This window comes from Melozone crissalis, unplaced genomic scaffold, assembly GCF_028551555.1.
Source record: "Melozone crissalis strain CALT ecotype California unplaced genomic scaffold, PUWL_Pcris_2 ptg000005l_1, whole genome shotgun sequence".
NCBI classification, from domain to species: Eukaryota; Metazoa; Chordata; class Aves; order Passeriformes; family Passerellidae; genus Melozone; species Melozone crissalis.
The window spans coordinates 30,371,614-30,394,446 of record NW_026535783.1 but is presented as its reverse complement, the minus strand read 5'-3'; the positions used below and the strand labels follow the sequence as shown (position 1 = coordinate 30,394,446).

General features: G+C 42.7%; 1 protein-coding gene across 3 annotated transcripts in view; it reads left to right on the top strand.

The window, feature by feature from the left end:
* The window catches only part of PSD3 (pleckstrin and Sec7 domain containing 3), a 109,401-nt gene that overhangs the window by 67,962 nt on the left and 18,606 nt on the right, over positions 1 to 22,833 (top strand). For 2 of the 3 annotated variants that reach the window (XM_054284972.1, XM_054284980.1), the window contains 3 exons: positions 12,287 to 12,330; positions 20,056 to 20,249; positions 22,653 to 22,723. In XM_054284972.1, coding sequence (XP_054140947.1) covers positions 12,287 to 12,330; positions 20,056 to 20,249; positions 22,653 to 22,723 — 309 coding nt within the window. Of the gene's footprint in view, positions 1 to 1,691; positions 2,071 to 12,286; positions 12,331 to 20,055; positions 20,250 to 22,652; positions 22,724 to 22,833 lie in introns of those variants that run through there. The other variant, XM_054284989.1, reaches the window with a different exon arrangement.

Below are 22,833 nucleotides of genomic sequence, written 5' to 3'. Positions count from 1 at the left end.
GTAGCAAAGGGTTAATGCTATCAGAAGTGCTGTTGCATACTAGGGAGATAGCAGCATCTTTTATGAGCAAAAATGCACATTGGACCATCATGTGGCTGTCTAGCCATTTGCCCTGTAAGGATGTGAATTCCTTATTGCAAGAGACTGAGAAGATGTATCCAGGGGAAAAGTCCGCTCAATTCATATGCATCTTATTTACCCCTGGGTGCTGTTGGGCATGTGGCATGGGGTAAGCAAACTCTCACTTTGCTTTCACGTGGCTTGGCAGACATGGAACAGGGTTCAGATGTGAATAGAGACTGGAGGCTCTTCACCCAGCTTTTGGCTGCCTGAAGTATCTCAGCATGGGACATTCACCTCAGCATGCCAGACAGCACTCCCTCATTGCTGTCTGCATGCAGACTTGCTGCCTGTGTGAGTGGGATGAGAGCCCTCATGTCCTCCCACAACCCAACATCACTGCTGCTGTCCTTGCCCTGCATTTGATATGGTGGTATGGGGCAGATTGCTGAACCTGATATTAGCCTTGCTGCAGAGTCTGCCAGCTCCTCATGCACCCTCTGCACAAACTGTTTGCTTTTTCTGGGTTTGTCACAATGTCCCCATTGTCCACTTTTCCCTTGCTGCTCACACAAGCTGCTTCACCTGTCCAGTGTGTGTCGGCAGCTGTCACGATCCTGTGCTGAGCAGAGTAGAGCAGAGCAATCTCTTCTCTCACACTGGAGCGCGTTGCCATGGCAATGCACAGTCTGCTGCACTCTGGGTCTCCAGGAGCCAGAAATGATGGTGCTTTTGCAACACTGAGGTAAACATCTCTCTTTTCCTGTATTTAGCACAACCACCCCTCAGTAAGAGTACCAGCTCCTTTTGGCGTTGGCCTCCCCTTGTCCCCTGCATGAGGGCAGGTAGCTCCAGGCACAGAGAGGATGCCTAGCCTCTGGAGCAAGGCTTGTGTGGGTTTGAGTGGTACCTCTGGCAGTGGTACTAGGCTGCATGGATTTGCTATGTATGGGTTTGCCATGAGGGGTGCCGCTCGGCAGCTGCATCATTGGTGGGATCAGCCACTGGAGCATGCAGTTTGCTCGTGTGGGGGTGTGGCTACAGCTCTCCTGGCTGCTGAGCGGGGAGATGAGTCCCTAGGTGCTTGTTCACGACTCTGCCACTGGTTTGCACTGATTACCTTGGGAAAATCATCTCTTTTCCCCTAAGCCCCTCTAAGCCCCTCTTGCTCTCTCTTGCACTTTTGGAAGGCACCCCAAGGACTCAGGCTAGTGAGTGCAAATACTTAGAGTTGTGGAAATTTGCTGATTTGCCTCTCTGGGGCTTGCCAGTACTTTGTAATGGTGCTGTAGGTTTTCACTTGTTTCTCCAGTGCTCTGGGAATCCATCAGTATTTCTCACATCCAGAAGCCTGTAGCTTCTGGCAGTTGATTGAGGACTCTTTTTGCAGTGTTCTTTGTTATTGCAGGCAGTAATGAGCATGGCAGGCTGTTGCAGGCAGGGAAGTGTGGCTGCGTGAACTGAAAATGAATATCTTGCTTGATCTGCTGGCATTTGTTCCAGCATCTTTCTCTCCACCTCTCTTCCTCTTGCTGTTGGTGTGTGTGTGAAGGGGGAGTTGATGCTGGAGAGGGGAGCAGAGCAGAGCAGGGGAGGAGTTTCTATCAGCGTCTTCCTTTTCTTTTTCTTTTTTTTTCTCCCATCCAGTGACGTGAGCAATGCCTGGAACAATCAGGCTGGCTCCAAACACTGTGCCTGAAGATGCTGGAGAAAACAGCCTAGTGTGCTTTAAGCAAACACTGATTGCTTGAGCCTGGGCTCTCCAGCTGTAACCTTTTCCAGTTCCTCTGCAGGGGATTGGGAAGTTTCATTAGCTTTCTTCTTTCCCATCCCATCCACTCACTTTCGGAAATGATTGGAGTTAACAGTGTTCAGAGTACCAGCAAAGTCCGGGTGAGAGCCACAGGTTCGGTGAAATACTCCCGAGAAGAATCTCTCTGGCGGCAGTCCCATCGGTCAAAATCTATGAAAATCTCCAACTCTTCTGAGTTTTCTACTAAAGAAAGCAAGGTAAATGACTAAATATTAGTATTGTTTTGCTTGGTTAGGCTCGGGGTTGGTGTTGGGAAAAGATTATGCTTTGCAGGAGTTAAGAGCTCTGGATGATCTGCAGTGATCACAGAATTGCTGTCAGGTCATGGAAAAAAATCTCTGCATTTGAGGAGAGACCTGAAGGTGAAAGAGCTCTGGTGTTATAATGATCAGGTCTTAGTTGAATGCCCTGTCACGGAGCTTGGTACAGTAGTAAACAGGAAAAACTTGCTAGTGACAGTGTTGGTTGGAGCTCTACTCTTAGGAAATGTGCCAGAGTTGGCAGGTGATGTCCTTCAGATTATTTGTTTAATCGGAATTGTTTTTTATATAAAAATAATTTTTAGTCCTTACCTACAGCTCTGTGGTTTAGTAGGTATGGATACTAGGTGAAAATATTTTCTCAGTTGCATGCGTGATTAAATACTGCTACCAAGTATTTATTAGGAAGGCATTGCTTGTGCATTTATAGGAATACATTAGAGTACTGTAATGGTTGGTAGCACAGGCTATTCCCAGCTGCTACAGTGACTGTGTGCAGCATCTCCCTACCCAGCCCATCCCAGTTATTCAGTTCCTAAGCAAACAAGCCCCACACCATGCAACATCTCTTTTTTCCTCATCCCTCTCTCCCACATAATAATGGAGAGGCACCCAGGAACTCCTGGCAAGTGCTTTAAGAGCTGTCTCCCTCTCAAAGGTGCTCCATATCTCCAAGGGTTGGATGAATTTTATGCAGTGACAAAAATATGCCTCTAATTTCATTATTATTGCCAGTTGATTCTGACCTTGGGATTAAAAGATACGACCTCTTGCAAAGGTGCGCATCAACTAAGCATTTAACTATGTCTTGGGGTCCATGTGCATGCAGAGCAGGCACCATGCATGGATCTTCCTGTGGTGTCCCTTCCCTAAATCTCCTGTCTGTTCTGTGAGAAACCTCCTCTGCCAGTGGTGAAAAGACCCCAGCACTGCACAGTAGCTCCTAGCAAAACACTCTCTGCTAGCTTACAGGTTGTGTAGCATTTCAGAGCCTGAGCTGTGTAACTTAAATCACAGGGTACTGCAACCAGAAATAAATGTTGTGAAATAAATACCAGAAAGTATTTTTTTCAATTCAATTAAATAAGCCTCTGTTTTCAGGACCTTATAAACCATAACTAAGAAATAGTGTATTGCTGAGTTAGGGTAGAGAAATAGCATAGCCATAATTTTCAGGCTGTTGCTGATGCAGTATGTGCTTTTCCAACAAATATCAAAGTAAAGGCTGCATCTTGCAGGTGCTCTGGGACCCTGCTCTCGTCATCACTTTCACCCTAAGCATGGGAGTGATTGCACGGTATTTGCTGGGAAGATTTATGCATGAAAACTCTCTTGCATATGGTAAAATCTCAAGTCTTTTGACACTGGATGAATTACTTAATGTATATATATTCCTCTCCCAGGTTTTGTGTCCACTGTGTGTGCATGGTGTAGCGTTCTCAGGGCAGGGACTTTCTCCCAGGGATGGTGTCTGACATGATTTGTTAACTACTGCAATAATGAAAGCTCTGTGTTCATTCCTCCATGGAATTCACTTTTCTTCTAAGTGCTGTAGGGTGTTATTTGAGAGATATCCACTTCTTTTCCTGCCTATCTCAATATGCTGGAAAGAACACTGCAGCTTTTTTTCAGTTTTTTGTACTGTTTTCTTATTTCAAACAAAGATTTTTGTATCTGTAGGGCATCTGAGATGCGTAAAAGCTGTGTTATGGAGGGCTGAGAAGATCCCTGTATTCTCTTCAGTGGTGCTTGCCTGGTTGATAGGATGACAAATGGCTCTGCAAGTGATTGGTGTGATTTTGGACAGTCCTTTCCATCTCTCTGTTCCCCTTTCTGATCTTTGTCTGCCCATTTTTTTGCTGATGTCGCTGATTTAGAGAACTGATTTATAATTGAGCTTTGACTCTTTGATACTGTTGTGTTGGTGGAAGAACCTGGAGGTTAATCTGTAGTGTGGCAAAGGAGCTCTTTTTATTAGTGTAACTGCGTTTATGTTTGTGCATCACTTCTCAGGAAATGTCTTCGGTTCTAGGCTGAGCTTTTCTGGACACCAATGCCATGTAGATCTCCTCAGTCTTAAGTAAGGTTTGGTTTGTGGACTTCATATTTCTGTGGGTGTGTCTCCCTCTTTGTGTCTGGACTGCCTTGTATTTTATCTGCTCCCTATATAAAGTGAGTACAATGCTCAAGACCTGTTTCTGTGACTGCTGCAGCTGACTTTGGACAGGAGATAGATTTAAACCATTTGTGCCTCAGAAACATTCTCCTCTTTTACTTTTCACTTATATGACTCAGCCTATTTTGGTAAGCTAGAGTGTATTATGTATCCTCATGCTTTAGTAGTATGAACAAAGCGCCAGCATGGTGCCTGCAGAAAAGGTCTCCCTGATGTCAGCGTCGGAGAAGCTAGGTAGCCCAAGTATCTTTTATCTCCTTGACACACATCAGGTCTTGCCTCTGTGTGGACAGGCTTCACTAGGGGCATGCATCCCAAGTGTGTATTATAGGAGGTACCACAGCTTTAGGCCGGCAGAAGAACCTGTGAAATGGTGCTGTGAATTTTGTACCATTGTTCTGTGGAAGGCAGGCTCAAGTCCAGACTGCGTGCAATGAGAGTCTATGTATCTTAGGATCATCTGTGTGACCCAGCATGCTCAGTAGTCTCTTTTTCTAACAGACTTTTTTTCTGCAGCCAGGGACTGAATTGCTAAGTACTTGTGCCTGTCCTGACTGCAAATGCACAGGGCCAATAAAACAGTTTGAAATAGCTGTGTAAGAATAGGCTGTGGAGGTGCTCCACTATCAAGAAGTACTTCTCTATTTTTCTGTAATAATTCAGTATGCTGCCTTTACAATAACACTGATGAAGCACTTCAGCAAGTACAGAAAAAAAATCTTTTCAAGCAAGCCATGTGTATTAACACAGAGGATGCATTTCTTCTGTGGCATTAATTTTCTGTGTCTCAGGAGCCACAGCTAACCATCCTTTTCTGTTTTATGATGGTATATCTCGCACAATCTTTCTTTCCTTTTTTTTTTTTCTCTCCCTCCCCCTCCTTCTCCATATACAAACCAGATTTTTAACAGAGGAGTTTCTCTTCGAAATGTTCTCCTCCAGTTGGTGACGCACTTGAAATTCCCTGGGTGAAATGATCTCCTTTCCTTCCTTCTAAAACATTCCTATCAACCCTATCTCCTCCTACACCAAAACAGCATTCATCAGTTCCATATGCTGCTGAACAGCTCTGTGCTGTTTTATGAATAATGTATGCTGGCTTGTTAGAAGAACGTTTGTTGTACAAACCAGTGGAATTTAAAATTGAGAGCAATATCAGCAGACGTGATGCCATGCACTAGTGCACAGGCTTCTTGGGGTACTATTTTGGCACCCTTGCTGCATCCCCATCTGAAGGGGGGAAAATGCATGAGAAATAGAGGGTGTGTGGGCTTTGAATCTGGCAACGAGCTACAGGCACTCAGTGATCAGAATCCTTATCCTCCGTTTGCCAGGTGTTACAGATCTGTGCATGAGGACAGGAGAAAATGTCAAGATCTGGGTTTTAAGGGAGGGTGGCAAATAGCAGGTGGTGGAGTAGTATAGATCTGTGTTCCAAGTGAGGGCCAGCCTTCAGATAGTGATCTAAACAGCAAGCGACGAGTGGTATATAGCAAGCAATATAGCTCCACATCCAGACTTGGCAGAAGGCAATGATACAGAGCTATGCCCTGGTCCAAAGGATGAGCACATTAACAGCTATTAGGACTCCATGTGGACATTGTGATGTCTAGTATCTGCTGCCTCTGTAACCTGTTTTATTTTTGTACAGTTCTGCTGCTTTGGTTGTTTTTTCTTCCTCCAGTAAAGCACATATGGCAGGAGCTGGAGCTGATGCCTGTCTGACTGCTCAGCTCCAAAGGGCAAAGCCGATGGACAGGTGCTGAGTGACTGGGGGAGGTGCTGTGACTGCAAAGACTGAGCATGTCTTTGCCCTCAGGTGTTTATGGGGCTTCCTTGCTGCTTGAAGTCAACAATGCCATTATCAGCTGGAGGTGAAGAAGAAATGTATCCGGGCAGGGCTGCCTCTGCAAGTGGCAGCAGGGAAGTGTGACAAGGGCCTGGCTCAGAACACACATGCATCCCTGTTCTGGGGACATCAAAAGCCAGCCAGGCTATCCTCTGCAATGATCAGATGATCATTCCTCCAACAATGACTCCAGAAATCAGGGAGGAGCTGGATGCAAGAAAAGACTGTGAGAGACGAGAACTAGAAAAGATGGTCTGGGTCATCCCTGGTGTCTCTATGAACTTAGTTTTAGTTTTGCCTATTTACTGGCTCACAGCAGGTGTTTCCAGCTCCTCTTCTGTGCATGGAGTAGGTGTAAAAAATGTGTAGTATATTTCTTTCCCTCTTCCGAGGCTTTTCTGCATGGGCTAGTGCAAACAGAAAGTTAGTAGCTTTCTTCTATGTTGCTTTTTGAGGGGAGGAATTGTACAGTGCTTTGGGATCTCTTCAAGCGTCTTGTACCCTGCTGGCCAGGTTTTGGGGGCACTGTGTCTACTCGTAACTTAGATGATTTACCTCTCTCAGTATCTGCGTAATTTGCTGTGTCTTTGTCCCTGTGTACACACCTGGTTGTGCCTTTCTTTTGTGCACTGCTTCTGCACGCAGAGGCTGATTCACAGCATCACTGGCAGCTAGCAGGTGACAAGAGCAGCCTATTCAAATGAGTCCAGTGGTTCATGCATGTGACTGGATTTTGAGGAAGGTGAGGGTGGTGAATGACCTTTTTTCCTTTGGTAGCTTTGTAAAATAAACTGGAGTTTTCAGGAGCATTCTCTCCATAGTTTTGCTTTTCTTTCCAATTGAAATATACCAATTTTAGTAGTAGTGAGAGCTTGTGGAAATCTGGGGTTTTTGTGGACCTACTTGCTTACAAAAGGGAAATGGGGGTGGAATTCAGCAGTTTTTTAGAACTACAGCCTTCCACTTAAAAGGGAAAGTGTTTCTTGCCTAGTTTATGAACAAATACAAACAAATGCCACAAACACATAATGAGTCTCATTTTTTTTACACTTCAGTCTTCTAAGGGTCAAATTGGAGCTGTAGGAAACAGCATTGCAGTTAAAACAAGGAAGTGCCTATGATTTTGCCTACTGTTCTCCTTCATGCAGCAGTCAATTTCTTTTATTCTGCCTTCAAAATTGCACCTGTTTCTTCAAGGAGTTTATAGCCATGCAGAGCCTGAGGTGTGATGTACCTAGAGATGAACACTAATCAGAAAGGGGAAAGCTGTAAGCTATAAGAAGTAGGTCTTTGTGTTCTGGATAATAGGGATAAAAAGTCAAAGGATTGAAGTCAGACACTGCTGAGTAGTTGGTATCTGGGGGTTTGGATCCTATTCAGAGTAGCCTTGGGTGACAAAAGGGATAGAAAGTCTTTCCAGTTTCTGACTGGTATCAGTCCAGCTTGGAAGATGACACCTATGCAATATTCATTCTATCATTCACTGCTCTGGTTCAACCTCCTATTTTCTGGCTTACATAGCAAATTTGCCAAATGCTTCCCAGGCTAGCAGGTAGGAAGTGGGGATTATTGTCAATCTGTAAGAGTGCTGTAAATGACAGCTTTTTTTCTTTTTTCCTTTCCCAGAGAGAAAACACGAGTTAATAAAACCTATCCTTGCAGCTAGCTAAGTACAGTGAGAGCCATGACCATGCTGTAATCTCTGATGAGTTTTGTTGCAATTTAGCGAAGCATTTAAGTGCTTGTCTGCAAGTTTGTTTGATTTAGTCATACTCTGGAGAAATGTCTATTGAAAGAAGCTACTCTGTATATCAGGGCCTTGGGAAATAGCTATGAGGTAAATCAAGGTGCTGTGCTGTACACATATGGTTCCTGTTGCAAAACATGGCAGGAGGAAATTTTGCTTCTCTGGAACATATGAGAGCCCAGGAAGATATCAGGAAAATGTTAAAGTAGAAGTTGTTTTGGAGAAATGACATAAAGCAGCTCTGAAAGGCTGGTGAGCCCAGCAGCAGCCTTGCCAGCAGTATCTGCCAGAGAGGTGAATTGGGGCAGGCATGAGAACTCATGTATTTGCAGAGGTCTGCTTGCTGAGGTGTCAGTGAACATGCCTGGTAGACACACAGAACATACACAGGTTCACAGAACACAGCTGCCTAGGCTGTGCATACTCTCTACAGTTTTCTTTCTGTTTTGTAAATACCAGAAACTTTTGACAGGCTCTGTTTGAGGGTCTGTGGGGGGCACCATGTCCTTGGTCAGATGTATGCCGTATGACTGGGTTGGTGTCTGTCACTCCCTAAAGAGGGAAGATGATGTCTGGCTCATTAGTAAAGGTTAGGACAAACATAGCTCTCTTTTCACAAGGCAAAAGCCTGGGGCATTTGTTATCCCTGCCCCAATCTGGACTGCTGCTTTTATGTGTTCTGCTCTTTGGCTGCAATGACCCCTAGAGATGTGCTTAGCAGTGAAATCTCATAAAAACCTGCACAGGGCAGGTGTTAATTTTCAGAGGTTTTGACCCAATCTTGTTGGCATTTGGGCCAGGGAGCAACAAATGTGTTTCCTCAAGCCAGGTTTTTGCTTTTTCTGAAACACATTGAGCTAGATGAGGAAAAAAATATTACTTCTGAAAAACTGGGGAGGCGGCTGAAGGAAGTATGCAGCCTCTTCACATTGTATTTGGAGTAATTTTCTGGCTCAAAATGTAAGAGAATATTTTATTCATAGCAGGAAGAAAAGAACAAGTCAAAGAATAAGACAGGGGCTTTGGCCAAATCATATAAGAAATGCTTGGTGACTGCAGGAACCAATATCAGCATTGGTTTGTGTACAAAAGTGGAGTTGTCTCTAGTTCTGCTGAACAGGCGGGAGAAATATTAACTCTTTCTTTTGCTTTCTTTCTGCAGAGTGGTCTTGAAATCTCTTGATCACTCTCACCTGAAAATTAGCAAGTGCCTCCAAATTGCCAGAAACGCCCATCTGTTCACCTTTGGCTGTCTGCCTTTGGTTCAGAGCACCTATACACTTCAGAGAAGATATGTTTTTAGAAATAGTGAAAACTCCAGACTTGGAAATACTTAATCATATCTCTCTGAATGGCACAGTGAAGCTCAAGTTAGTGGTGAGGACCTCTCTTTGCTAGCTCAGTGTCAGTAGGATGAGGCATGAGTATTGTTTGTGTTCATATCTGTTGTATTGCTCTGAGAAACTTACTTTCTTGGAACATTGTGACCAAGGGTAGCTACCTGTGTAGCATCAACATGAAGTGAATTGTACCATAATGTTTGACCTGCTTGTGTATGGTTTGGTAAAGTCAGATTTCCAGAGAGCTGAATATTAAGGATCTTCAAATAAGACTTCCAGATTCAAAAAGGAGCCAGTGGATGACAGAATGCAGAGTGGGATATGCTCATGGTATTGCTCATGCGAATTCAGCTGTGGCATATGCACAAGACTAATTTCAACTCTTCAGTTTCCAAGTTATTTTTGGTTTGGGTCAGCATTAAGGCTATCTAAATGTTACTGTTTTTGTTGAGCGTCATGTCATAGCTATTATAGTATGTGATTTTCAGGCTTGTTCATACTTGATGTGCTACTTTTTGCTAATCATGTGCATCAACAGTTCTTCTACACGTTAACATATTTTGAGGCTGTGTAGGAGTTATGTGCCAGAGGGAGTAAATCTAGCTATGTATATAAGGTGAATTACAAATGCAGATTATATGTGTGAGAATCAGGGACATTACATACCAAAATACTTCACTTGAGTTAAGTGACCTTTTTGAAGAACTCCATTAGCTTGGTAATACCAGAGGTTTATCCATTGTATACATCAGCTCATGGGGGGCTAAAATAAGACATTCTTATCCAACTGATATATGTACTTTCTCTCAAAAAAAAAAAAAAAAAATCCATCCCAGCTGTCTGATACTCACCCAGCCTTAAGTCAGGTTTCAGACCCTTTTCTCTGCAGGCTTGTATCAAAACCAGAAATGTTACCTTTGATGTCAAACCTACTGGGCACCTTTCCTGTGAATTGAAAGAGGAATGGTGTTAGTGGACAGCAGTCCAAGACAGTGATCTTGAAGCAGAAAAGTTGCTTAACATTAATTTTCTGTTTTGCACTTAAAAATTGAGCATGTTTATGTTTAGGTGTGTGACTGGGAAAGCATTCAGGTGTCTGTGAGGCTCAGGGACTTTGGGTAGCTATTCTGGCAAATTTTCACAGATTGGCCTATATGATGAAATCTTAAAGTCCCCATTAAAGTCATTGACCAAAAGTTTTCATTGAGTGTCAGGAATTAGACTGAACCTCAAGTTTCAAGATCTTTTGGCTTTTGCTAACTGGAAGTAAAGTTCAGGTTTATTACCACCCGAGGAGCTAGCATGTACCTAAGTCTATTGGAACCAGTGAGATGTATCCCAGAGTCCTGAGGGAATTGGCTGATGTAGTTGTCAAGCCACGCTCTGTGGTATTTGTAAAGTCATTGTAATCATGATTTCACCATTGTATTGGTGAAGTCCCAGTGACTGGAAAAGGGAAAACATTGTACCCATCTTTTAAAAGGGTGGAAAGGAAAACCCTGGCAACCAGGGACTTCCCAACCTCACCACCTGCCTGGGAATATCATGGAGCAGATCCTCCTAGAAGCTGTGCTCTGGCACATGGAGAACAGAGAGATGATTCGAGACAGCCAGCACAGCTTCACCAAGGACAAGTCCTTCCTGACCAACCAAATGGCCCTGAATGGTGGAGTGACCGTGTTAGTGGACAAGGGAAGGGCTATCAATGTCATTTATCTGAACTTCTGTAAAGCCTCAGACAGAGTTCCTCACAATATGCCTGTCTCTTAATTGCAGAGAGATGAATTTTATGCATGGACTGTTAGATGGATAAGAAAGTGGTTGGATGGTCACATCCAGAAGGTAGTGGTCAATGGCACAGTGTCCTGATAGACATCAGTGACAAGTGGTGTCCCTCAGGGGTTCATACAGGGATCAGTACTATTTAATGTCTCCATTAATGACATGGATGAAGGCACTCTCAGGAAATCTGCAGGTGACACCCAGCTGAAGGATGAGATGGCATCCAGAGTGACCTGGACACCTGAAGACCAAGTTTAACAAGACCAGGTTCAGGGTGCTGCACCTGGGTCAGAGCAACCCATGTATCAGCACAGGCTGGGATGAGCAGATGGAGAGAAGCCCTGTGAGAAGGACTTGGGGTTGCTGGTGGGTGAGAGGCTGGACATGACCCAGCCATGGGTACTCCCAGCCCAGAGAGCCAAACGTGTCCTGGGCTGCATCCAGAGCAGCGTGGGCAGCAGGGCAGGGAGGGGATTCTGCCCCTCTGCTCTGCTCTGCTCTGGGGAGAGCCCACCTGGAACCTGCATCCAGCTCTGGGCTCCCAGCACAGGGAGGACATGGAACTGTTGGAGTGAGTCTATAATAGGGACACCAAAGTGATTATGTGGATGGACCACATTTCCTGTGAAGACTGGTTGAGAGAACTGGGTTTTTTCAGCCTGGAAAAGAGAAGGTGTAAAGGTGACCTAATTATGGCCTTCCAGTCCCTGAAGGCAGCCTACAAGTTGTTTTTACAAGTGCATATAAGGAAAGGACAAGGGGCAGTGGTTGCAAACTGAAAGAGAATAGCTTTAGACTATATGTTAGGAAGAAATTCTTTACTGTGAGGAGCACTGGAACAGGTTGCCCACAGAAACTGTAGATACCTGTCCCTGGAAGCATTCAAGGACAGGCTGGATGGGGCTCTGAGCAACCTGGCCTAGTGAAAGGTGTTTCTGCCCATTGAAGGAGTTGCCATGGGTGGAACTTTAGGTCCCTTCCGTGGCTATTTCATGATTCTGTGTTCTTAAAAAGGCGCAAACTACAAACCCCCAAAAATTGCTCGAGAAAATGACTGTAATCTTAAAATACGCATTCAGTATTTTTTTCTTAGGTGGAATTTCTGCTGAAGATTCTCACATTATCATTAGCAGATACAGGATTTTCTTGATCAGAGACTGCTTGCTTGCTGATAGTATCTGGGTGTCTTTACTCAGGATATTAACGTATGTGTAGGAGGGGTCAGACAATAATTCCATCTTATTTCTCTCCCTTTGCAGGCCCTCTACAATTCAATCAAGAATGAAAAGTTGGAATGGGCAGTGTAAGTATGCTTCTGTTGTAGAAATTAGAAGTTTAACAGTCGTACCTGCGTAGTTATCTGTTTATACATCCTATGTCACCATCTGTGTGGGCTCCAAAACCTGCAGAAGATAGCCAGTGTACATAATGAGGTTGCTTTTTTGCTAATGAATGACCTGGCAATATACAGCCTCATCTGTTTCTCCAGCAAGGGGAATTGTTAATGATAGGAGCCAACTCCATTTGTAAGGAAAGAGGACATTTCATTTAGTAGGAAACTTCAGCCTGAAAAGAGAGAAATTAAATCCTCTGTTGTTCTATGTCTGCATAAATAAAACAGAAGTTGACGTCTCCCTTTATCTTTCTGTTCATTGTGTCAGAGCCACTGAATAGAAACACACTTCTTGGATTGAGTTTCCTGCTGTTGGTTTATTGTCTTGGTTTGTATCCTGATTAAGTATGGATAACTTGACAACAACCTAATGTGAAAGATGATAAATGGACAAAGTCTGATATCACTCCCTCCAATCCTTAGTTGATTTTGACAGGATAACACTTGTTAACTATGTAAATGCCACAGATGACAAAAAACTTAAGTTTCAGATTTCTGATTAAAATTACATTTCCCTGTGCTTAGGCTTTGTGTAGTGTAATTATGACAGGCAAGGGCAGAAGTGTCTACTTTAGATTTTGTCACTTGCAGAGCAGTGGATTTTGGTATAAAATAGGAAAATGATGTCTTACATATATTTTGGCTATACAAGGGTATTTCCCTGTGCATATTTACATATGTGAAACTTCACCTTCTTGGGAACAAGGTATGTCTGGAATGCATGCTCCTGCACCTCTTATGCTAGAATTTCTAGCAAGTGCTATAGGTCTTGCAGGCCCAGTGGCTTTTTTGATCTTCGTTGTTTTAAGTTCATGATCTGCAAACCAATTTCTTGTTAGGATGCCTCACAAGAGCACTGGTTCCAAGTGGGATTGCTGTCCCAGTTCAGAAATGTGCTAGGTGGTGTCAGAGTAATAAAGAAGGTGTGCTTTTAATGGGAATCAGCAAGAAGTACCATCTCTGATGAGCATTAAAAGTCATGGTGGGAGACATTTTCACAGACTGTGTCTTGGACCTGGAACATGCTGTGTGAATCTTATATGTCACACCAAAGCTATTTGCCAGACACTGTCACAGGTACTTTAGAACCAGCAGAATCCATTATGTGACTTTCTCAATGTCAGAATTTTCCTCTAGCTCTTGCCAAGAAACTATACCGTGCCTAATACACTTGGGCAGCCTCCAGGTGGCAACTGGCTCATGACTGGCTCTGCTCCTGTGAACCTCAGTCAAGGTGATTTATGAGATCTTGCTGCTGTATAGGTGGTAACTGCTTTGGCATTTACATAGTCTAGTCCATGTCCTTGGTTTGGGGGAAAATTCTAAACAGGCTGGAAAAGTGGTAATTCAGACTCTTTCTTAAATAAGGCTTTGGGTGGATGTAAAGCTGCTTTTTTACAGGAGAATGCTCAAAGGTGCCAGTTGTTGGCTCCAATCTGAGACTGACACATAGCTAGGACTGATGTTACAATTAATTTCCGTGATGAAAAACAAAGCTCATTCTGGGCATAGTCAGTACCTTTAGAGCTGAGAGTACTGGCTGGAGAAGGAAGTGTGAAGATGTTTCTCTTCATTTTTATAGACATGTGTGGTTGGTGTAACGTAATAACCCCAAGAAGCCCTGGGGCTGCCTGAGTTTGAGGGAGGAGGCACATATATATCTCTTGCTCTGGTGTTGTGATCTGCAGAGAAAGCTGAATGGGAAGGAAGCATGGTCAGTTTTGTTCCTGTCTCCCTTCCAAAGATGATTCTTTTGCTTCCCTGATGCAGTTGGCAGGGTAAGAAGAGGGAGGTAAGGCAAAGATGAAGATAGGACTCCAAACCTCCGTATAAGCTCTCCTGCAATGCTGACATTTTGAAGGAATGCCTTTCCGCCAGCCAGAAATCCTTTGAGGATCTAAGGCACTCATCAACTAACCAAAGGTTTAAGAGCTGCTCTGGAAGTACATTATTTAGTGGGTTAATGGCTATCAGTAAGTCCATAGACAGGAAAGGGTAATGGTGAAACATAAGATGGGGAAGGACTGCTATCCAATCCTTATCTTAATAGTTGTGAGCTAGGTGTGTTATCATCTTAAAGAGTTTGCACATCTTAAAGAGTACATTTCCAGTAGAATTATAGTCTGATCCAAAGCCCACACAAAGAAAGGGCTACTATTGACTTCAGTTTTGTAATCATGAGAAGTGACACCTTAATCAGCAGATATTCTCCAGAGACTTTCAGTAGGAGTGTTCATTTATCCTTTTTGAACAGGAAAGCATGAGTACAGCTCTGAAGAGAGAATTGCATTATAGTTCTTGTTCTGCAGTAGTGCCTGGTTCAAGTTCTCCACAAAGTTAAAAGTGAACAATCTGTAAAATGAAGAGATCTGACCTGGAATTTATACTGAACTGGTGAATGTGGGATCCTGAGAGCACATTTCTGCTGCACACTGCAAGCCTCAAAGGTGTGAACTGTTCTTCATGTCTGTTGCGGATGGCCTTAAATTTGAAACATTGGAAATTTGAAATCAACCTTTAAAAAGGTTTTTTATGGATTTAAACCAATGCTTAGGTTTGCCTGGATAAAGTACAGAAGTGCTTTCAGTGGAGGTTTTTGTGAACTGGTTGTTCTGCCCGGAATGGGTTAGGAAGATCCAGCCACAGAGGCAAAGAGATAGGTTGCCTGGCCTCCTAACATCCCTTCGTTGTCTATAATACTATATCCTCCCAAGGTTTTTAGGTGTTTCTCATTCTTTTACTTTCACACTGATCATTGTCAGCTTTAAGCTGAAAAAGAAAAATCCATTTGATTACAAAGTTGCCAGAGCTAAATATGTTTTATTTGCCTGATGTCTGCTTGGAAATGTCATGGTGGCCATTACTGTTTTCCTTTTTTGCAATACTGTGTCTGTTTACTGTTGAAAGTAATCGGAGGAAAAAAATCATCATCTTAAAGCAGGTGATCTAGAATTAATTTATGAACTCCCAAAGCCCTGCTTACAAAATTGCTAAAGCCAAATGGCTTCATTTGAGTCAGTTGTGTCCCAAAACCCTTCTCTCAGCAGAACAGTGTAGTTTTTTTTCAGGAGAATCATTTGGTTTTTAACTAGCCAATGATATACTTCTCTAACCAGAGGTGTTTACAGGGACATGGTATATTCTTTTTTTTTGTTTATCCGAACTACACTGATAAATTATCTCCTTTCAGCCAAACCAAAACAGGTCATTCAGTTAGTGATGGTGGGAAAGAGATGCTGCCAAATCAAACTGTGATGCTGAGATCAGGGTAGTTATAAAGACATCTGTGCTGAAGCTCACCTTTTTCTAGGTCAAACTGAGAAATCTCTCCCTGTTATAATTAACTTTTGTCTCCCAAGTTCTAGGATGCTTCTGGTTTGCAACTTCTTGATTGGTTTTAGAGTGGGGGTCACATGGTATTCAACCTGGTTCTCTTCCTTCCCTCCCACTGGGAAAGATGCCAAAACTTCTCTCAAGTCAATTTCCTAATACAGATGCTGCTAGTTTCATGGATGCATATTACAAACCTGAATTTTTTTTTTCAATTGCAATGTTTAAATAGATTAACTCAACTTTCTGCTGTGTCATATAAGGTTGCTATTTGAACAAATGCAGAAGAGATGAAGCAGAGTTTTAAAAATGAAGGGCTTGACTACATGGTTCCAGATCAGTGATTTCAGAATTTTCCAAGGCAGAGCCTCAAATTGGACCATAGATTGTAAAGAAATAATTTTATTACTGAGAGAATCAGATGATGCTTTTCTCCCAGAAGACAGAAATGGGACTTTCCTGTATAGGGTCTTCTTGGGAGAGGCAGGAAATGCTTTTCTTCACCAAAATGGCAACATCTGGATTTTTTTATTTCCACATCTATGTGTTTAAGGGGCAAACTCGTTCTAGTTGTCAGTTATCATATATTTGGGAAGGAAAACATTGCTGTTTCAATGCTGTGACTGCAAGTTGATAGCACAAGCAGGTCCTGGGTTTGCTGTGCTGGTTCTCATGGGCAGCCAGAGGGTGGTTACTGCTCTCTCTTTAGCTCCTTTTCCAAAGAGACAGGCTTACAGAAGTGAACTGAAGCTTCTTGTTTTGGGAAGCCTTGCAAACATCATGTGCCATAAGCAGAATCTTAGAGAAACTCTACAGATGGTAATCTTTTCCTGTCACCAGTACCCTGCAGAGAAGAGACACTGTAGGCCCCATTTCCTATGAATGGAAAGTGGGACTTAAGAGAAGTTTTGTAGCCATCAACCCTTTTCAGTCATCAAGGAGGAGTCACCAGAGGAATTGCTTCCAGACCCAAGAAGGGAATGATTTTCCTCTGCTGATCAGGGGCAGAAAAATCTCATAAGACTTCTGCAAGCCTAATTCAACCTTCATGATGATGTTTTGCCTACTGAAAGGTGTTTTGGAACCATTGTGGGTTTTTCCCCCCTGAATGCACAAGGGTTGTGTTACTTCCTGTATGAAATCTAAAACAGAGGCAGTGGTCCTGCCCTCCAAAAGGATCTGAGCTAATGCCTGTGTGACACCATGTCCATGACTCTGAACATACCTGCACAGAGATTGCCGCTGACTCTTACCCACATCACTGGAGGCCTTCATGCTGGGGACGTTGCAGCACCTGGATGATCTGTGAGAGCCATCTGAGGATGGGCAGGTAGTCACACTCCCCACAGTTTAGGGTTTCAAACAAAGATCAGTTTTCAGGTTTATGTATCCAGAGGCTTCCCTGAATTTTCTGCAATTCTTTCTTACAAAAGTACCCTAAAGGCTTGTTAGAAGTAAGCTCAGATTTTTAAATCCCTGATAAACAGTATTTGGGAACCTATCTATTCAGCCAGCTTTGGAAGATACCTGAGGGAAAATTAATACCTGAACTTTTTTTGCTACTTTGACATTCCTCTGAATCATCTTGCTTTCTTCTTATGTTTGACCACTGAAGTAACGTGGAGTATTTGGGCAAATGAGTCTCAGATCCTCTGGTTTTCATCCACTTCTTGCTTGTAATGAGTCCTTCCTGCCTCTTTGTCTCCCGTCATTGCCTCTTGCAGACTGATTTGTGCATCTTGCCCTCATGCATCTTGTCAGACCACTCAGCTCTCAGAAATGCCTGAAGTTTCTGAGTCTCAAAGAAGTCCCATTTTCATGATAGAACAAAAGACCAGTTCAAGGTTTGTTCAGTGCTGCCAGCAGTTGTGACATCTGATGCTATTTTGTCCTTTCCACCATGTCTTTTGAGGAATTCCGGTTTTAACAGAATTGCTGTAACTAGAAGTACTGAGTTTAAGAGCACTGCCCCCAGCTCTTAGTGGTGTCCAGGATCCCCCACAGGATTGCTCATCCACCACTGAGGCTGTTTGATTAAGGGTACTAGTATATTCCCACAGGACAATTGATCAGTATACAGTAATTCATTCCCATAACTCCAAAGGAGATAGCTTATTCCAGGAAAGTGTTAAGCCTTTTACTGCAGTTGATCTCTGCTGACAAGGAGAAATCTGCTGTGTCCTTGGCTGAAATCCCAGAATTCACAAGGCACTTCTGTGTGACAAATCAGCCTGTGTGCTTATGCCCTTTGAGAGATTTTCGTCTGGATTAAGTGCCTCAGACTCATGTTGAGAGAATTTGCTTCTGGAATGGACATATATCTAAGAAATACATAACACACAGTGGTTCCGACTTACCAGCAGTTAGCAAGTACACCCATGTAGGGTAGGGACAAGTGAAATTGTCAGAAATGCCTACACCTTTTCAACTGGGAGAGTGCTTCAACTAAAGCGTATTTGCTTTGACTAATAAAAAAATTTTGTACAACTTTCTGTGCTGGAGTGGGAAAGCACACATCAGTAGGCTAAAGATGCAAGGACTGCTCTTCCTTGCAGGAATCAGGTCTTGAAGTAAAAGTTTTGTTCTTCTTAATTAGGAGACCTTGCAAGACAACATCATGAAGGTATGGTGCACCTCCTGACTATATTTCTATAATTTATATGATGTGACCAAAGTCAAATGCTTGGGAATATGCCCTGCTACTACAGAGTTCACTAACACAGCCCTCATGTTTCTGGATTTGTTTTAGCCTTTTTTCTCCTTAAACTAAGTTATTTCCCAAAGACCATTTCATAGAATCATAGAATCATAGAATCATCATCTAGTTTGGAAAAGATTTCCAGGATCATTAAATGATGATCTATGACTGAACATCACCCTTTCAACTAGGTCATTGCACCAAGTGCCACATCAATTTGTTTCTTGAATGCTTGCAGGGATGGTCACTCCACCATCTCCTTGGGAAGTTTGCTCCAATGCTCAGCCACCTTTCAGTGATGAAATTTCTCCTGATGTTCAGCCGGCTAGTCCTCTCTTCATTCACTGGTTGCCTGGGAAAAAACGCCTACCCCCACCTGGCTACAACCTCCTTTCAGGCAGTTGTAGAAGGTGATAATGAGCCTCCTTCACCGCAGAGCTGAGGATAAGATAGATTTGTTGCTGTAGCCTGCAGTTCTTGGAAGACATTTTTTGAATGGTCATTCCCACAAGCAGCCGTGGTAGCAGTGTGTTCCTAAAGGAGCTTCTGGATTGATATGTGCCTTGCTAATTGTCACATAAGACATACTTTTGAATGTATGGATGTGTTTGGAAGATCTGCTTGAGCTTGCTCTCTCTCTGCCAGTCATCTGGGTCCACTGAGATGCATCAAGTTGAGGTCCACCCCCAGTGGGTTAGCAATATTAGCCATCATTATGCTCAAAAGATTCTTTTTTTAAATCACATGCTAGTCTCAGCAGGTGTTGCTACCGCGACTTTCCAATGACAACCTTCATACTCCCTGACACACCTTTCTTAGTCACCTTGAGAGGAATTTATGTGGATTTCAAAGGATGAAGGGCTACTGTGCAATCTGGCCTGTTCTCTGAAAACTGTTGTCCTACTGTTGTGATGGACACCCTTTACTTCTGGGTTGCCTAGTCCTTTTTAGCCTTTGGCTGTAACAAGCAAAAACGTATTTATTAGTCAGGTAATGTTTATGACTTGCATTGTTGTCCCCAAGAGCTCTGTGAAATACATTGCCCTAATAAGTAACATTTTCAGCAGCATTTTATTTCCAAAGTAAAGATGACATAATTCACCTAGTTTGGTTTTTATTTTTAAATTACTGATTTTATGCTAGTCAGCAGAGGAAAATAAAGAAAAATAGGTAGAGTCTGTGTTTCATAAGCTAAGTTAAGGGTGATCTGTAGTATTCTAATTCTTTTCATCTACATGTGAACTCATGAAGAAATTGGGGATTTTTCAGCTGAACCCAACAGGCAAATGTTTCCCATTTTAACACTCAAATACATGGAATTAAAAATAGCCAAAATTGGAGGACACAGAACACTTTTGAAGTCTAATCTTCTGAGACAATAATGGAAACTTGGCCTTTTTGAAAATCTGTGTCCTGTGCTGGTGAAGTAGGTGAACTGAAACTTTGCTATAATATGTCTATATTTTGATATATTTCTAGATTTCTCCCTAAGTATGGCCCCCTATAAAAGAGAGAGGTATATTTTGACAAGGAGTGTTCAAAAATTGCTGAAATGAAACTTTGCTGATCAGTCCATCCTTCATGCATGATTTTCACTGCTTTTTAAGGGATGAAGAAGAGAAAAAAAAATCTCACTCGGATGGTACAGATGAAAAGGATAATGGGAACCAGACAAAGGCTGTCAGTCGAATTGGCAATTCAAATAACCCATTCCTGGACATCCCTCATGACCCCAATGCTGCCGTGTATAAAACTGGATTTCTGGCTCGGAAAATCCATGCAGATATGGATGGAAAGAAAAGTAAGTAATTTTTCAATCCTAATGTGTTATTTTCTTGTTATGTCTTCACAATGCCACTTGCCAGTGAGCCCATGTACTTCTCAAGGCGAACATTGCTGCTTCATTAGGGGAAATAGCAGCCCTAACAGGCAACACAAAAACTGGATTATCACACTCTCACTGTTAGGCCAGAATTTACAATGCTCAGTGCCATTTGCAGCAGCTCTAATGCATAAGTAAGGTGATACAGCAAAGCCTTGTGAAGTTTTGGGCTGAAAGAAAATAAATATAATGGTTTACAGATAGAAAATAATTTCAAGTGAATTACAGTAGCTGTTCTGCAGTAATTTGAGAATTCTCCTTTTCCTTATGTGACACCAGATTGTTTTGGATCTCCCCTCCTCTCTGGGTCTGTCTTTAAAGAAAGACTGTTCTTTACCTCTGTTTAGAAGGTAGTGTTCCCTTCCAGACTTTCCCAGCCTTGGGTTACATATCCAATGAAGGGCGGCAGCTTTTCGCACCAGCCAGCTTTTTACTATGCAGTTCCTCCCTGCCCCTTTCTTGTACTAATCCTGCTGTCTCTTACTTACTTTAATATCTTCTTCCCTTCTTGTCCTGCTTCTGTTTGTGATGTACTAATTACCAAGGGCCTCTGATGCACCTGTGTGTGTTTTGTTGTTTGGATATCTTCATTTCTTGTCTATAGATCTTGGAAAAAGCTGAGGTTAGTCAGAGCATCTGTGTTTTCCCCATAACTGTTGATGATTGCCTATTCATGATTCACATTGGTGTGCTAAATCCCAAAGACAAAGTCTGGCTTCATGATGGGTTTCCAGTAACAGCCAGTTTCTCCTAGGCTAAGCTCTTTGGTGTTCACATGTTTTGCTAATCTATTTTAGAAGGTACAATTAGAGGTCATATTTTCAAGATGGAAGGTAACAGCGGGACAACTGGATTCAGACAGAGGTGTCAAAATCAAGCTTACCTAATTCTTTGTGGTGACTGGATGCTCTAAATAGGCTCGTCTTTATTAAACATCTTCTTATTCAGCCTTAATAAGTAATTGTATCTAGTTGCCTTTATTAAATTATTTATTTAATTATAAATACCAGAATTGTTTTTTATTTACCACATTGGCATTCTGGAGATAACTCTCTTATGAGTAATGTAATTAGGGCCATGTTTTCAGAAGTTCCTGTACAATTTAAAGGTCTGTCTTTCTGAAAAAAGTTGCATTCTGGCTTTTCAGGTGCGAATAAAACTTTTTTTATTTGTTTGCTTGTTAGACCTTTTCATATTTCATTTTCTAACAGAGTCCTTGCAGGGCAGAGATTAGCTTGTATGGGATTTCTAATGAAGTGATATGCTAGAATGCTCATCTCTATTTTCTCAGGAACCTAGTTCTGAGGGCTAAAGCACTTAGCACTTGGAGGAGAAGGATGTAACAGGGTCCAGTGACTGGAAACTGAACTGAACAAATGCCACTTAGAAGTAAGGCCTGTTTTGCAAGATAAGAATGATTAACTTCTGGGACAAGGGACTTGTAACCTCTTCATCTTTACTTTCTGTCTTCAGATCAGACTGGGATGCCTTTCTGAGTGTCATTCTTTAGTTGTGTGTGTATTAATTTTGTTATAGTGTCAGTGATATACTATATGGATGCTGGTCAGTGATGTGTGCTTGGTGGGGAGTGAGCTTAGATGCAGGCTTCTGGTCTCTGGTGCTGTGACTGTACAGCCATGCCTAATTCTCTCCCTCTGTTGCACCTGAATTTCAGACTGGATCCTTCAGCCTTCGTGCTGAATTTACTTCCCCCTGCCCCACCACTGCTTGTCTATAGGAATTTATGGGCTAGATATGTTTCTCTGTTATGTTCTTCAACCTCTAACTGACTTTGGTTTTCTTGTGGGGTTGGCTATTTTACATATGATGTTGCTTGGCATCTTTCTCCTTTCTTAATGCCAACTTGGGTGTGCAGCAGCAGTAAAAGGGGATGAGGCTCTGGGGAGACACTGCTTTCTGTGTAGTATCCCACTAGTTCTGAGCAGTTCCTGCCAGCCTGCTGTGGCATGTAGAAAGACTGCTTCTTTCTGAAAACTGCTATGGTGCAAAGCTCAGACGTAGTTGTGTAGGGGCAATGTCTGCCTGTCTTCAAGAGCACAAAGGCTGAATCTCTGTGGCTCTTTGTGGCCTGCTTTCTGCATTGCTGCTGTTCTTTCTGATCCAGTCCAGGGCTATCATCAGCGTTGTTGTATTGCTTTCTCTCAGAGCAGGTACATGCAGGCACTGTGCTAAGTTGCATTGTCCTTTGAAAAAGATAGTTTGGAGGAGGTTTAACACAGGACTAATGTAGCTCTCCTGTAGCGTGTACAAAGTGTAAAAATTGATCTGATTTAAATGGGTTTTCATTTGTTTTCTTTCCAGCTCCCCGGGGAAAGCGAGGCTGGAAAACCTTTTATGCTGTGCTGAAGGGAACGGTCCTGTACTTGCAGAAGGTAGGGGAAACCACTGTCTTTTGAAAACTAATTAAAGAGGGATAAAGCAGCACACATCTTCTCTACTCTCTCAGTGTACCTCCAGGCTCCTTTTCCTCGGATGCACAGCA